This window comes from Amborella trichopoda, chromosome 10 (assembly GCF_054954075.1).
Source record: "Amborella trichopoda isolate Santa Cruz 75 chromosome 10, AtrichopodaSantaCruz75HAP2 v2.0, whole genome shotgun sequence".
Classification (NCBI taxonomy): Eukaryota; Viridiplantae; Streptophyta; class Magnoliopsida; order Amborellales; family Amborellaceae; genus Amborella; species Amborella trichopoda.
The window spans coordinates 37462603-37480532 of NC_142345.1; the positions used below are offsets into that span (position 1 = coordinate 37462603).

General features: G+C 36.5%; 1 protein-coding gene and 1 non-coding gene across 2 annotated transcripts; one reads left to right on the forward strand and one right to left on the reverse strand.

The window, feature by feature from the left end:
- Window positions 1-5729: 5729 nt before the first annotated feature.
- On the forward strand, window positions 5730-13305 carry LOC18427565 (uncharacterized). Its single transcript, XR_016042973.1, has 2 exons — window positions 5730-6036; window positions 13024-13305. It is a non-coding gene; the product is annotated as an uncharacterized LOC18427565 (transcript).
- Window positions 13306-13745: 440 nt separating this feature from the next.
- LOC18427564 (uncharacterized) lies at window positions 13746-16680 on the reverse strand. The gene is made up of 2 exons (XM_011622592.3): window positions 15591-16680; window positions 13746-14921 (listed from the first exon to the last, which is right to left on the reverse strand). Exons 1-2 carry the CDS (start codon window positions 16149-16151, stop codon window positions 13950-13952), a joined length of 1533 nt encoding a protein of 510 aa, XP_011620894.2. The 5' UTR covers window positions 16152-16680; the 3' UTR covers window positions 13746-13949.
- Window positions 16681-17930: the final 1250 nt, after the last annotated feature.

The window sequence follows — 17930 nt, forward strand, 5'->3', positions numbered from 1 at the left end:
AAAAAAAAAAAAAAAAAAAAAAAATATATATATATATATATATATATATATATATATATATATATATGTATATAATATTATTATTATTATTATAAATTTCTTAATTTAAAAAGCTTACAAATATCCAACTTCTAATACAAAATGAGTACGAAGGGTATCAGTCTAGAGATGATTGATTATTAGTATTCATGGCTGATTTTGTTTTGACTTCTTTCTTTTAGTGTTTTAAAACCAGGCAATTCCTGATTTGGAATACTGATTAGTGGGGGGAATTGATCAGGATGAATTGGTTTTGGGATGATATATATATATATATATATATATATATATATATATATATATATATATATATATATATATATATATATATATATATATATATATGAGTAATCACACCTATGTGTTTGTAAGATTTCAAAGGATCACCATTAAGTTTGGCACAAATCTGTAGAAAAATCAAATCCCACATCCATGTTCATGTGATAACTTTTCTAGAGGTATGTGTCAAATTTAATGGTAATTCTTTGGGGTCTTATATACATGGGTGTCGGAGGGTATCATAAGATCATTACTATATATATAGAGGGAAAAAATCCTGTTAGCCCAATGACGTACTACTATAGTAAATGCTAATGAATATAGGCCAATTTGACAATTCTGGATGTCCAGTAGTGTTTGAATTTTTTTTTTTTTACAAATCAGAATGATTTGAAAAGTGGAGTTTGTGTATATAAAAAATAGGTGAATCTTCAAACAATATAAAAAAAAATTTTACATGAAAAATATTGACCAAAATACCCTTGTAAAGTTTTGGAGGTATTTTAGTCAATTGTTTTTGCGGATAATTTTTTTATATTTTTATTAGGTGTGCTTTGATGAGAATAATATATACGTAAAATTTCAAGTGATTTGAATTTACAAAAAAAAAATTTAAAATTCAAGCACGAAAAGAAGTCGTGATCGTCAGATTGGCCCAGATTCAATTTAGGTCATTGGCGTTTACTGTAGCAGTCGGCTAGTGGGCATACTTAATTCACTCCTATATATATATATATATATATATATATATATATATATATATATATAAGAAAAGTCTTCTCAATGCCTATAGGCGAAGATGAACAGTGATTTTGCCTAATTTCATCACCGTCCAAAGTTTATCATACAGTCACGATTGTTCGATAATGTTTCATTTTTTATTTTTTTTACAGATCAGAATGACCTTAAATTTAGAGCGTGTATACATCTTAGTGAAGTGCACTTAATAAAAATATAAACAAAATAATTTGTAAAAATAAAATTGACCAAAATACCCTCAAAATGTTTTGGGGGTATTTTGGTTAATTTTTTCATGTAAAATATTTTTTTGATATTTTTCATAGATTCACCTATTTTTTATGAACATATGCTCCAAATTTCAGGTCATTCCGATTTATAAAAAAAAAATGAAATACTACCAGACAATCGTAATCGTGAGATGAACTTTGAATGATGAAAAGGGTAAGCGAAATCCCTATTTATTTTCGCCTATAGACGTTTTGTTGTATCTTTCATATATAAAAAAAATTTATCTAATGGTTTTTTAGATTCCCCTTACTCCGTATCGTGTAAATCCCTATTTTACTTTTTATTTTATTTATTTTTAAAGTATTGTTTGGATCATCGTTTTGGACTGGTCTGCATTCCCGAACGAATAATGAGACGCAAATGCATGGAACGACGATCCACCTCACCGAACCAAGTTTTGAAACAGTGGTTCCTTTCAGAGCAATCCAAGGGGATGACAGATGAACAATTTGCCCCTGGTGAGGAAAGTACTAAATTGACATCTAAATGCTAAGGCTGCTAGCATGAAGAGGTCAAAATGCCTATACCGATGTTTTGGCGAGCTAACTCAGAACTACCTCGAGCTGACTCAGAACTGGTACGTACCAGGGTGATTCTTGCTCGGCATCCAAATGCTAAGGCTGCTAGCGTGAAGAACTCAAAATGCATTTATATATACTGATGTTTGAAAAGTTGGTGAGCTGACTCAAAATTACCTCGGGCTGCCAACTGAGAATTGTCTAGAGCAGTGTTTGTAAAATCGAATCGGAAAGGTTAATCGCACATGGGCCTTGAAGCGATTTAACCGGCCTAATCGGTAAACCGGCCGATTCAACCGCTCTCACCGGGCAAGTCCCCGAACGACTAAAAAAATGTTAAAAACTAAAAAAGATACAAAATAAGTCTACTAAAATATGAAAAGCATATAAAGAATTTGATTAAAACAAAACACACTCAAATGAAGTTGAAAATTAATGAAAAAAAGGATTTTAACGAGTCGATTTGTGCGTAGAGCTATTTTCAAATTTTTTTGAAAAGATAGGAAAATATAAAAGTGAGCATCAATGACCAAAATATTTTTAAATTTTTATCATAATGTAAATAATATTAAAATAGTGTTAAAAAAATCGACTTGACCAACTCTTTATTTAAAAGAAAATGATCTTTTTTTTAAAAAAGAAAATGATATTTTCTTTTAAAGAAACTGATCTTTTCTGATCTTTTTTTCTAAAAAAGTAATATTTTTTTTAAGACAATGATATGTTTTTTTTAAAGAAAATGAAAAAAATTTTATGTTATATATAATATAAGCTCTTATTTTTAATTGCATATGGTTGGTGGGTCTAGTAATAAATGGCATATGGCTAGTGGGTGTCAAGTAATAAAGGACTTCATTCAAAGAGGATTTTAGGCGAGTAAATATTTTTTGAACCGACGAAATCTTAAATCTTATTTTTAGTTGCATATGGTTAGTGGGTCTAGTAATAAATGGCATATGGTTTAGTAGGTGTCACTAGGCAAGTAAATATTTTTGAACCAACGAAATCAATCTATTTTTAATTGCATATGGTTAGTGGTTTTAGTACTATAAATGGCATATGGGATATGGTTGGGGGGGGGGGGGGGGGGGGGGATCACCAACGCTGACCAATACACCATTTTACTGCATTTGATATAAGTTTGAAGTAGTATACTATTTAACGTTTTAAATATGGGTGACCACCAAAACCGGCCAAAATTAAAATTGGTGTTAGCCGGTTCCGATCTAACCGGCCGGTTAGCGGTTATATCGGCCGGTTTTGCGAACACCGGCCTCGAGCTAACTTTGATCTGCTAGGTACCAGGGCGACTATCGTTCCAACTCTGGCGAAAATAGCAGTTTATCTGGTGAAAAGTTAAACTAAAATGGGGTTTTGAGGTTCTTTTTTTGTTTTTTCTTGTTTAAAAATTTGAACAATAATTGATCTAATGCTATTTTTTTCCCGAAATCAATTCATCTCCTTATTTGTTATCTAGTTTATTTGGATCGATTTGAGATCTTGACAAGGTTCCTCATAAAAAATCGTGTTTTCAATTATCCATTCTTTCGATTCTTAACCAAAGAACTTGAAGCTTGTTGCAACTAATGGTGTTTAGGCCTTCCATCAAAGACGAACATCAATTTGTTGAATAGAGAACAAAAAAAAAGAAAAAAAAGAAATAGGGGTACTCTCTCTCTCTCTCTCTCTCTATATATATATATATATATATATATATATATATATATATATATATATATATATATATATATATATATATATATATATATATATATATATATATATATATATATATATATATATATATATATATATATGGCTTTGTGAGACCCTCCCACATAGGATCTCAAAGGACTACCATTAAATTTGACAAATATCTCTAGAAAAGTCAAATCCCACACCAATGTGATAATTTTTCTAGATATCTGTGTCAAATTTAATGGTGATCATTTGGGGTCCTACACATATAGGTGTAGGAGGGTCTCATAGGATCATTACTCATATGTATATATATTATTTTAAAAAAAAACCCGAAATAAGAAATCTTTGATTTTTCTCTAATTTTTTCATCAAATTAGTTCAAATTTGTCACAAAATGTTGTTATCATATTGATCTATAAAGGCCTAACAATTATATTGATTTTTGGTTGATTTTGGCACGCCTTTCTTTCTAAAATGCTTCTCTTATCTGTACCTCTTATAGTATGATTTTCAATTTGTATTTTTCCATATCTTTTGGCTATTTTTTCTTTCTTTTTGTTTTTCTGATTTTCTAATATTGATTGAGTTAGCATCGGCTCGACCAACTCGGACTCCGCAAGCACCTTGTTCGGGTACCCGAGCTGGGCTTTTAAACACTGATATGTACCATTAAGTCAGATGCATTGGCATTAAGACTTGCAGGCCTGCCTAAGTTCCCACCATTCTCATGGTTTTATTCTCTTATTTAATAAAAGAAAAAATTTATACAGAGCGAAGGCTGTAAACAATCAAATTAGATCCCACCTCAAAAATTTTATCAGAATGTGTTGTTTTGATGCCCAAATATCCTCAAATTGAGCATCTCCTCATCAAGATGAATAAACATGAGAAAAAAAAAAATTGGATTTCAAGTTTTGGAAATAGTGCTTCTTATAACGTATTTTTGGAAGTCAATATTCAAGATTTTCAAGTTTTTATAGATTTGCTCGATCTACACTATTTTGTAATCTTTAAATTTTATAATTAAAGATAAAGATTTTTAAGACTATCACAAGATTTTCAGTATTGAAACCACATTTCTCCACATTATTGGAAGGTACACTTTACTTTGATTATTTAGAGCCTTGGCTTATACGAACCACACCTTTTAATAAAGAGTAAAGTATAGAATAAGACTATTTATCTTTGATACAATGTGGTCACATTAATCTTGACCATTGGATGTCAAATTGGGCGGCTGTAATTGTTTTATTGATCAAGCTCAAATTTTAATAGAATTTTTCTCGAACTTTATGACACATCCAAGCTATTAAATTTCACATCACATGGTTGAAAAGAATTGTAACCATCTTGTATCAAAGATAAATTGTCTCATTATACACCATCCCTTAATAAAACCCCTAAAAAAATAGGAAGTGATATCCAAATCAGTAATTTACTACTTTGATCCTTCAATCCCATTTTCAAAACAATGGGGGACCAACTGTAGATAATAGAACCCAATCTTATATAATTACCCCCCATCAATTGAGGCATTGGATATAGGTGAATTAATTCAAATTAAGGTGAAGTGGGCGCACCTGGAGACTGAATTATTATGTCATCGGGGATGAAGCTCACCTATCATAAAAGGAAAAAAGTTTATATAAAGATGCAACTTTATAATGTAGAATTATGGATGCCTCTAAAAAATCTATCGAAAAAGGTAGTTTTAATGTTGAAAACTCTTTGATTGATGATCTCGACATCGAGATGTATGACTATGCAAAATCAAAAGATTGTAAATATTAAAAATAGTGTATTTTACAACATATTCCTCGAACATCAATATAAACCCGAAAATATAGTGTGGGACCCAAACTTGGACCTTGGACCAAGTCCAAAAATTAAAATATCTATGTATTTAATTATATTTAAATATATTTTATATATTAAGACCAAAAAACATATTAAGATACTCGGATTCGGATGTGGACCCAATAAGACCCGAACCCAAATAAGTATTTGACTCCTAAACCCAAACCCAATCCACCGCGTCAAATATTTGGACCCCTACCCAAAACCCGATTGGATCGACCTCTCGGGTCCCAGGTCAGGTCCGGGTCCATTACCACCCCTTGACGTTTAAGGCAGAAATGGCCATGCTCCTCTGTTTTGGCCGAGACCTAAGACCAAACCCACTTGGTTTAGGTCTCGAAAAAGACGAGGTGTGGCCTTCCGAGAGGCCTCAAACACAACACACAGGTGCCCATCTTCGCTTCTCTTCACAGAAACGAATGGTAAAGCAAGAAACTGGACTCCAAGGAAACGAAAAAGGAGAGAGAGAGAGAGTAATGAGTAGCGGTGTAGCAGTACCTCTGTGAAATTTGAAAGATGGGTTCTTCGGCCGAGACTGGGATCCCCCATTTGGAAACAGAAGACTTGTTTGGCGATCAGAAGAAGCGAGTCAGAAACCCCCTCGTACCAATCGGTAATTCCCCCACTCTTTTACCCTCTGCTTTTTTTTCTGATAATGCTTTAAATTTGTGTAATAATAATAATTCATAAAATAGTACAAAAATCTTCTGCATATTTTCTATTCAAGTTTCCATGAATATATTTGAGTCTTTTGATTTTCTTTTTGGTAATGATTGCGAGTAAAAATCCTCAGAAGTTAGCTTCTGCTTTTTTTATGTAAGGTAAATTAACACGTTTTTCTAATATACAGCACCCAACTGGGAAAATTACAAATTGTGGGAGAAAAACATGAAATTGTAGGTTGAGCTTGTTTTATGTTTTATCTGCTGTGGAAGAACCATATCTCTGAGTTACAAATTTTGGAATGTGGGAACGGGTTGCTTGTTGAAAGGTTCATGAGCTTGCTGTGGGTTGTTGTAGATCTTGAGTGAGAGATTACTTTGTGAGAGTGGTCTGAGGTATGGTGTGGAACCTGATGCTTTAGGGCTTAGGGAGCTCGTGTAGTTGATTTTCGAGTTGCTATGGGGCCTGTATGTGCCTATCAGTAGCGGGGAATGGTGTTCTTGGTAATGTGATGGTGCAAGTATTTTTTTTATCCCAAAATCCTTCTGTGGTTGCAATATGAGATGTGTCGAGGACTTGTGGAACCCCTATTGTCCAGACATTTGGTTGGATTGTGGGCTCAAATTAAAACTTTAACTTCACTGGTTTTCCTCTCTTGATTGGAAAGTTGGTACAAGAAGAAGAGGTTCCACTGTAGATTCTTCCGATTGAACAACTTATCTGGAGTACATTTCTTAGTGGCATTTAAACTTACAACTGCTGGGCTTTCAGGAAGCTACCAAATATGTCCGTGCCATGCCTGAAGGAGTCATGGTCCGTGGGACATTTACTTTTTCATTCACTGGTATGCCACTGCAATTTAGTCCTATGTGTTGTGATCCTTTAGGAAGGAATGGCAGTGCTTGGGTTGATAGAGACTTTCCTGAGGGGTTGGATGCTCTTACCATTGCCCCGGGGTTTAAAGTCATTGGAAGCTTTTGAGTCTTGCCATATTGTGTGATGTTTGGAAAAGAATGTAGTATTCACATATTCAAAGGGCTGGGGATTGGATGAGAGGGTGCTCTGGGGGAGGATTAAGGACTTTGAACCATTATGTGGGCTCCTATCTATTTGTACTTCCTGGGGGTTTGTGCCGAATTTGGTGAGTGATTGGTGGCCTAGTCATTCTCTGTCTCTCTAGAAGCAGGACCATGGTGGTGTGGCTGAAGCAGGTGAAGGGCTCAATCAAACCTAATTATGATGGATGTTCTTGTGGTTATCCAGGTACGGTAGGTTACAAGTGTCCTATCATGGGCAATGATGGGAATATTTTGATGTTATATTCCGATCTAATGCAGACATGTGATTCTAGAATCGAGGAGACTTATACTTTTCTGATGGGTATAGTTTGTGCCATTGTAGTGGAGGCTACCCGTCATTGTTGATCGTGAATTGTGATTGTGTTAGCGTCGTTCGGTGGGCTCACAATGAAGCGCATTTACTTTGGTGATTTCAATAGATTTTGATGGTTGCACCGGATATGATTTGTCATTTATGAATGTTCTTAGGGAGCCAGATGATAGGATGAACAATTTAGCCAAGCATTGGGTTGAGAGGGTGTTGTATATGTTTCTTAGTTTGTCTTTGCATTGTTGCCTTGAGACCCCATTGACCTTTTCTTTGCTATTCTACTTGCTTGTTTCTCTATTTTTCTCGACAAATTTGTTACTTATTAGAAAAAACTCATGATTACCACAGTTAGAATTGGGTTCCATTAGTCTATGTGCGTCATGCAATGAACTAGTAGCTTATTGGAATAGCAATAATATATATTAGGCAATTACAGTAGAATACAATATAGTATAATGCAATCATATGAAATGCATATAAATTATTCTTCATTGATACTGAGCTTAGAATTACTAACTGATTTCTACCTTAATGTTGGAAAACATATCAAACAATCAGTCCATAGTCTATAGAGTATAGACTAACTGACAAGCTTATGTTCTCAATATTCTCAAGCAATTGGTGATTTAGTGAATTTTAAAGCTTATAAACATCAGTTTTTGTTGTAGGATTAAATTATTTCGGATCAGTAGTTTGGAATAGCGTCAACATCTGGTGAATATGAATATTGTCGCCCTTGTAGAATATTTATGTTTGCAAAGAGTACGAACAAGGAAGAGCATCATGCATCCTAGGATGAGAACTTAAGAATTTCAAGCATCAATGTTTGTTACAGAGTTAATGTTCTTGTAGAATATATCGACACTGTTGATATTCTGGTATACTCTTCTTAGTTCCTGTAAATGAATGATAGAATTGGTAATCAGTTCTTCAGTCTGATATTGTACAATATTATTTGATATCAAATCGTACAATTGTAATATAAAGGTTTCATGGAAAACTGGAAAGGTTGTTTCTTTTTTGGTAAAATTTGGATGTTAACCAATCCAGATCAAACCCAAGATGTGAAAAATTAGTGCATTGTTTAAGATTTAATTTCTTTTATTAAATGATGAATAGATAAATATTATATATTTCACACTTCTTAAGCAATTATTTGATGGCCACACACATGGTGATCCTGCTCGCACTTTCTTGCCTCTCTAAAGCTTCCATGAAATTACAACTAGATATTTGATATGGCAGATGGTCGCATTGCTTGACAGAGCATTTATGGTTCCCAGATCCATAGAGTAATAGGATGAAGATAAGATATTTTTATCATTGTTTTACTCTTCACTATGGTAATGAAAGTTCTTATTAAGTAGCTTAGGGAAAAGGTAAACCAGTAATTTTTTAAAATTGGGTTTCCAAAGTAGGTCAACTAGTGTTGCCACTCGTGGTTCAAAAGTAAAATATATATCCAGCACAGTATCCTCAACTCTAAAAGAATTTCAATTATGATAGGGATCCTGGGTTTGAGGGATGACACTCCATGCACATGGGTGTCACAACTTCGTAGCAGTTTAGCTCTTAATCTGTCCAAACATGAGTTGAGCAGGACTACTATTCACAAATGGTGGTCTTGGTAACTATGGTCCAATCCTCAAATGGTCTTTGCCTTTTTTGAGAAATCATATGGTCATCCCTTCTGATGTCCGTTTCATATTCACACACCAACTGAATAATTGTTCCTTCTTATGGGGCTTAGTGAACATGTTATCATAAGAGCCTTCTTGAAGCCATCCCTTCCATACAGTGCGTGCATTGGCAATCAAAGCCTTGGGAGCTTGCCCAAGTCCATGTGTAGCCATCTTCAGTTGACATACCAAGCTCTTAAAGGTGGAAAAATCTAGCTCATGTGGTGGAATCTTGTACACCTCATCTAGAATCTAGATCATCATGACGTTGGTAGGAGAGGCTAATTAAGAGTGGCCATGGACATATTATGGTCTCTTTATAATGGCAACAGGTTCAAAAGCCTTTGAAAATCAATCCCTTATTTCTGTTGGTAGGCATGGCTTCATTGGTTACCCATCTAACCTTATATCTTTTGATGCTTCTGCTGTAGGAGAGGTTAATTAAGAGTGGCAAAGGACATATTATGGTTTCTTCATAATGGCAACATGTTGCAAAGCCTTTGAAAATCAACCCTCATTTCTGTAGGTAGTCATTGCTTACGTGTCTAGCCTTGCATCCTTTGATGCTTCTGTCTTGCTTCTGTTTGATTTTGTAATTTGTCTACATCTCATGGGTCTCTTCGTCTTTGGTTGCTTTATTAATTCTGAGGTGGAATTCGTTTTCCAGGGTTCTGAGTTCCTCTTGTCTGTTGCCAACACAGAAAAGCAAATGTCATTTTAAGGAATATATCTCCTTAATTGCTGTAAATGAAGCAGTAAAGTGCTCTGAGTTTGAGAAAAATGTGTAAGAATTAAACTTCTCGACAGGAAATTGGATTTGTTGAGAGTAATGGACATACTAATTTCAGTGAAGCCTCAACCATAAATGAATCAGCTCTGGTTGGAGAAATAGAATTATCCCTTGGGTTCAGATGCATCTTCCTACGAGAGTAAGATAAATATGAGTGCCTCCTGTAGAAGTGGATCACAGTGATCAATGGGGTCACTATGAAGTTTGGTTTGTGGTTTTTCCCTTGACTTGAGCATAGACCTTAGTGATATCCTACTTAATTAATGGCAAGTTAGCTGGGACTGCATGTAAGAGTAATTCAAATAAGGACAAGTTATTTTTGCTCAATGTGGGGTATAATAATCAGAGGTATTACTGTGAAGAAGGTTGATTTGGATATGCTCTCCTGATTCAAACATAAGCCTTGGTAGTATTCCATCTAAATCTGGGTCACCTAAGACTGCCCCTGATTTGGAAGGGAAGTAAGCTTTAGAGTGAGATGATGTGATTGCTATTTGAAGAAACATTCTTGCTTATTAATTGTGACTTCAAGAATGCACAATAGTACATGCTCATTGATTAAAATGCATATAACCTCTCTCTCTTGGGGAGTGTCCGTGAAATGTACTAGTAGCAGCAGAAGTAAGTTTTAATGGGAAAAAAGATATGCACGTGATAATATGAAGGAAAGAGTTATGCCACAGCACCTCATCCTAAAACATTTTGGTACATTTATTTGAAGAGTTGGGGACATGCAGCTTCAAGTAAATGTTTTTAATTTCACTCAACCTACCTGTATTTATGGGCATTAAACTGATCAAGAGTATGTTTTACTGGTAGAAATATAGTTACCGGGATCTTCCAAATAGGTGGCGATCCCACTCTGAGATTTAATTCCTGCGTTTGGGAAAGGGATCTCAATTTCTAAATTTTGGGATCCCTATCCTACTGTTAGGGATCCCCGTTCCCACTGTTGGGGATCTCAATCTCAATCTTAAAGACTAAGACGATAACCAAACTGATGATTTTCTTTATTTATAGCCAGTTAACCACACAACTATATATTTGCATTGCTGGATGGCTATAAACAAAGAGATACCTACTTTAAAGAGTATATAAAATCCTAGATCCCAAAAGGTCAGGATCAAGATCCCCAAAAAGTTGGGATCTCGATCCTTAACATTTGGGGATCTTCACCCCTAATGTATGCATTGTACGGACGAAGCTCCCAACCATGGAGATCTTCTTGAGTTTCACGATCCCCTGCTCCCGCTCCTGATCCTGATTCTGCTTGTGGCCCTGCTCTCAAACCCAACAACTATAATCACTAAAAAGTCACATTCATGTCGAACCTTAGAGTTGCAATGAATTTTCAAATTAATTTTTCACCATGTGGAAAATATTTGACAAAACTTCTAGTTTCTTTTGGATAAATACAATTATTTTGTTGTAGTTCTTCAAACAAAATGAACATGGCAAAGGTGAGATAGCAAAGGTGCGGGCTCCATACATTGGAGTGGAATGAGTTTAAAACATATAACTCTGTTACTTTGAAAAGGTACTTTACACTGCTTGTCCAAAATCCATTTTGTATCAGTGAAGTCCTTCTAGACTGATATGCCGGGCAGAGTTTCTATATAATTGTTAGTTGGATTTCTTGTCATTCAGTTAAACTAAGTATGCATGTAAAACATCAAAATCCATACAGAAGACCATCAGGTTGATCTACTGTTAGGAATAGATTTTCTCCAGGGGAGTGTTGTTTTTGTTTGAGAGAAATTTGCTAAATATTTATATTAAAGTATTTCTTATCATTCAGTTAAACTAAGTATATGCATGTAAAACATCAAAGTGCATACAGAAGGACCATCAGGTTGATCTACTGTTAGGAACAGATTTTGTTCAGGGGAATGTTTTTTTTTTTTTGAGAGAAATTTACTCAATATTTATATTAAAGTGGCTATTTAAAAAAGTTTAAAATGCTAATTTATATTTCCTAGAAACAATTTTTAATGTTGGAGAAACAAGGGTCATACATTGCACACTTGGATCATGGAGAAAGACTAAATGGTTCTGTTCAACACTTTCCTGTTGTCATTTTAAGTATTTTATATACATCATAGATTACATAATCTTTGTCCAAGTGCATGTAACTGTGCAATAACCAAAGCCACTAATTTGTTAATTTCCATTTTATTTTATTTTATTTTAGTTTTTTATTTTTTGTCTTAGTCATTGAGAGTAGCATAATTTTACAGAATCCACAAAATATGGCAATAATATCCTGTTTTCAAATGACATAATTGGCATTAATATTTGAGACTTTATCATTAATGTGAAGCATCCCCCATGATGTAGGTTTTTAGATTTATGGTATTCTTTGCCTTCTTAAATTTTTGTACCTCATTGCGTTTTCAATAAATTTTCCATATTTTTTTATGGGCTTAGTTTTCTTTTCTGATTTATGCTTTACCATGTTGGTGTAAGCATTGTTGCTCATCTTGCATCTCTCCTTACCTCCATTCTTGGGAATCTATAAAGCACCCTTGTCCCCTGTCTATGTTTAGGCATTTTACTCTCTTTTCAAATTCTTAAATTTCAGGCTTTAGACTTCCTGGGCTCTTGTATGTTTTCCTTTGTTGGGTTTGAGTTTTGAGTCTTTCAATTACAATGTATATGCCTGCGACCAACAAATGTTGAATCTTGAATCAGCCTTTGTCCATGGAATATATTAACATGTCAGAACCACCTCTAGCATCTGAGTCTATAAAGCCATTGGAGTCCTATAGAATCTGTGTCCTTAAACCTCATCTGAAATCTTAAGTGGAAAATGCTCATGCTTGCTGTAAATCTGCCTACATTAGTGACATTTAACTCAATTCTTTTCTCTGTCAGTGTCGTTATATGGCTGCTGCTCTATTTCTTCTCTGAATTTACTGAAAGTTAGTTCTATTTATCACTATAATGGACTAGCGCTTCTCTAAATTTGGCCCACACTGGATAATGTTATCATCTGGCATATTTAGTGTTATTGGAGTTCTTTTCATGCTGTGATGTTCTATCGCAGGTGCCCTTTTAACTGCAGGGGTTCTTACTGCAGGCTTGGTCAGTTTCAGGCAAGGGAATTCTCAGTTGGGTCAGAAACTTATGAGAGCTCGTGTGGTTGTCCAAGGAGCCACTGTTGCACTAATGGTCGGTACTGCTTATTACTATGGGGAAAAATTATAGTGGGATTTTAACTTCTCCTGGGATATGATAATGCTGTAATGAATCTAAAATTATTCTTGTCAGTTTCTTCTCATCATTGAATCATGAAATGATACCTATGTTGATGGATTTTTCATAGGTTTAATCAAATAAAAAGGAAATTTTGGATAAGAAATTTCTGAAGAAGATTAATTTAGAGCAATACGAAGATCATTCTATGCATCTCCTAGCTGTATATTCGTAAGATGAGCTATTTTACATTATTTTCAAGAGCATCAATTTCCTCTCTTCCTCTTTCTTTGTCTGCTACCAGTATTGTCAAGGAAATGCTACCTTTGAGATTTATTTTAATGGATCGAAGAAAATCTGATGTGCAGCTCCTTAAACTTTCCTGCCACTAGAAATTATTGGAATGAAGCATGAGTAACTATGAAGAAAGGTAGAAAATCACACATGGAAAACATTCTTTCTATGGGATACTTGGCTCAAGTTGATCTACAGGTACCAGAGAGATGAGTCATCAAGGAAATGATATAGGATTTAGTAGCCAAGGATGTTCACTTCTCTTTATTCTGACAGGAAATCGAGGATAGTTTAGCTTTGGAGCATAAGATAAATCAAAAGCATAGGTACTTTTGTAATTAATAGAACTAAGTTATAAAAGTTACTAATGGTTTTACAACTACCAATCAAAAAAAGAAAAAAGATACATCCAAGAAATACTTGGTATTGTTACAAGGCTAAAATGTTTGTGAAGTAGAGCTCCGAAGGAGTTTTACTTTATACAGAAGTAGCCCTATTCAGTATGGTGTCAATATTCTAGAAGCCATATATATAGAATCCCTGTCGATGATCCTCAATGAACTCACTGCTTGATGGCAAAAACTCGTGCTCTCCATGTCCCTCATTCTCTGCTTTCTCTTCCTTGCTCGAACTTCGTCTTTGATACTTTATGAGGACCATCACAACAATAGTTGTGGTCAAGCCCACCAAACCAAGCAACCCTAAAGACACTGGTAACCACAAAGTGGCCTTACCAAAGGGCACTATCACCGCCATGGCTGCCATGAAACCAATCAACATAAACCCAATCGCCACCCTCATCAACCTCTGTGTGATTTCTAACAAAGTCCTCATAGGGCGATTTCGAAATGCTACGACACTCGCCCAAATGAAGATGATGGCAAGAGATGCAAAGAGAGCTGCACTATCACATACTACAAACACCTTAAATGCCAGTGTTTGTGCCTTGATGGCTTCTCCTGCTTCTTCATGATCTTGGTACACACCTCCTGGAGGGCTCATAGCTGCAGAGAATGTGACGGTGGCGATTAGCACTGCTACAACTGTGATCGTGTTCCTAGCATTCCTCAGACTCTCAGTGAGGTGCTCTGAGTGGCGTCGCAATAGAAACTTTGATCTCCTGCTTAGGAGTGTCTCGGGTGTATTAGACAGCATGTGTAGAGAGAGGTTCTCATGTTCAAACCTAAAGCTATGCATGGGAGAATGTGGTATGGATTGGACACTTCGGGTGGTCTTTGAAGTGGGGGAGTGAGTGGGAGCCCACCAAGGGGGCAGCTCGAGAGGTGGCGAGTCCTTTAGTGGGAGCAATACCGAGGAGGAGGGCAGCATGTCTCGACCCACTTGGGCCCCAGTCTTCATTAGCACGTCCCCCAGTTCCATGTCTTGCGGGTTGTTCCAGTCGAGCTCCAATAAGTCGATGGCTGTGAATCCATCGCGGTTGGTTGCATTCACCTGGACTGGGGTGTTTTTGAGTAGGAAATGCACTATCTGCTCAACAAAAGTGAGCTATATAAGATAAAGCACATCATTTATTTTCTGGAGTCTATTTTAGTTGCTGTTATGCAAAGAGAGTGGTTGATATATAAGGTTCTGACATGCAGATTCGTTGAAGGTTACTGTAAACTGTCCTTCAACCTTGGTTAATGCCTAACCAGGTTCAGATAAACCCAAGTTACAACTTAGCCAAGACTATAGGATGATAGAGGTCAATCCCCACATGCATTTTGTACGAGACACCTCACACATCTAGCAGCAAAGGCACCAGCTGAGGGTCAAATAGAATTTGATCCGAAAATCGGGGAAATTGTGTTAAAGGTTTTGGCCGAGCAAGTATACAAAAACTCTTAAACTTGGTGGCTGACTCGATCATTGCTAAAATGCGTTAATTTGCCGAGATAAGCGGTAAACTATGGAGTATTGCCACCCTGGAAAAAACCATGTATTTGTCTTTTTTTTTTCTTTTAATTTGCATTTGTCTTACTAAGCTGAGTATATTATATATGAAGAAACATTGCACGTTCCAAATGTTTGATATAGCACTCGCCCTCCTGGTGGATATTTGAGTTGACTTGTACGAGTTTTTCATTTTGGTACGAGTTTCTACTCACTGAGCCAAATTTTGCATAAAAGTTTTGAGTTTGGGACATCAGAGCTTGCCTGAACGTCTCTCACAGCTGTTGCAAGATGTAACACCGTATTTCCGTTGTTATCTGGCTGGTTGACGATGCTACTCCCTAGCATCTGCACACACCACCTCACCGCTTCGAGCTGTCCCGCCTTCCCACTGACATGCAACACAGTCTCCCCTTGATCTGTTAAGATCCCCAAACACTCTTGATTAATATTCACCATCAATCCCAGAACACCTAGCTGACCGTTAATTGCAGCAGAGTGCACAGGTGTACGACCACCTCTGTCACGAGCTATGCAGAGGCCAGGCTCAGTGCGCAGAAGGATGGCCACAGTTTCTTCATGACCCGCGGCTGCAGCCACGTGAAGGGGGGAGAAACCTTGGCGGTTGGGCTTGGCTGCAAGGTCAGGGCAAAGGGTGAGGAGGGTGTTGATGAGGCCAGCATGGCCAAAGTGTGCTGCGAGGTGCAGCACGGTCTCAGCGGAGGGCGCTGTCTGTTGGCGAAGGATGAGGGGGTTGTGCTTGGCAAGGTCGAGTATGGTTGCGGTGTCACCTGTTGTGCAGGCTACATGGAGGATGGTGTCCATGCCGGTTGAAGATTGGGTGATGGTGGAGGAGGACTAGGGTTTTTGGTGTGGAGAAGGTTGGTTCTCTGTGGTGCAATCATGGGTCCTGGTTGCGTTCTTGTAAAGCTGTGGAGTGAGAGACCTGCACGTTGCCTGAGTTTAGTCTTGTTTGTGGTTGTTGACTTTCTTCCTTCACTACTCTCTCTTTCTAGCTCTGTTTGTTAGAAGGACAAAATTTATTGGTCTGAACGCAAGGAGGCCATTAGATGGTTTGCTTTAGTTTCTTTGTGGGCCATTAGCTGAGACGCGTCTATTCATGCTAAAATGAATCGAGCTGGCATGGCCTGGGCCCAGCCAACCCCGCCCTAGGCGGGCCCAACCCTGGCCCTAGACCGGCCCAACCCTGGCCCTAGACCGGCCCAACCTTGGCACAGACCTGATTGGGCCAAAGGGGCCGTGGCCCAAGCCCAGCACTAGCCCTGTCAGGGCCAAGCTGAGCCAAATACGATTCAATAGAAAACGATAGCAAAAAAAAAAAAAAAAAAAGAAGGGTCAAGCTCCAAACTAGGCCCTTGGCCTGGTATGTCCCTAGCCGTGGGCAGTGGTTGCCTGGCCCTAACTTGGCCTTGGGCCACATCTTGTTGCCCAGGTCCTAGTTTTTTAGGGCCACATCTACTAGGCTGCCCGGCTCATTATCAGCACTAAAAGAAAATTGTTTCTATGAAAGAGCTTTTCAGGGTCATGGGAGAAGTTTGTTCTCGGATGAGAGCTTTTCCATAGGCCTCGAAAAGTGGTTTCACATTGAGGTGGAGGCCGTCTTTCTTGTAAAAATTTATGGAGCCTTAGAAAGACTGGGAAATTACTTTACCAACTGCTCCACTAAGCTTTTGTCGTAAAATAAACATGAAAAGTGGTAGCTCAGCTGGAAAGAACGTTCTCAACAGTGTTCTGGGACTCGGCCGAGTTACTCGGTTTTGCATAGGGTTAATTTTCAATTTTTTTTGTTTTTTGGGTAAGTGGCTAATTTTCATTATTGGATAATGTAGATGGTTCCTTTCCATCACGTTGAGCTTCGAATTCCCTTTTTATTTATTATATAAAATAATATGTCAATTTTGACTCAAAAACGTTTCAAATCATGTTTACTTGCCATTATGTTGAGGCTTCGGATCTAATACTTTGTTTTTTTAAAGCCTAGCCTTTTTTAAGGGGTTCAGAAAACAAGAGGCCTGGGGATCGAACCTGAGACCTCTTGGGTGAAGAGGCACGCAAAAATGGCACAACTAACCAAGAAGTTAACTCTGATTTGAAGAAGAGGAGGATTGATATTAAGAAAAAGTTTATATAAGGTTGCAACCTTAAAATGTAGAATTATATATGCCCCTCAAAAATCCATTGGAAAAGGTTGTTTTAATGTTGAATAACTCTCTAATTGATCATTTCGACATCGAGATGTATAAATATATATAACAAAAGATTTTGAGTCTCAGAAATAATGCATCTTGCAAATGATTATCTAGACGGTCCATTTTCAAGAGGTGCATATGTTTATAGATTTACTTGATTTTAACAATTTTTGGAGTTAAAATTTTTATAGTTAGATACAAAATAGATTTTAAGATAATATTAAGAATTTTTTAAACCAAAATTATATGTTATGATAAAATTTGGAGGGACTTCTTAATTGGATTGTTTAAGATTGCAAGAAACTACACTTTTTATATTATTTAAAAAACTATTTGAAGAGGCTCTTTATTTTTGGTACAAGGACGTCACAATCACTCATGTCTTTTGGATTTT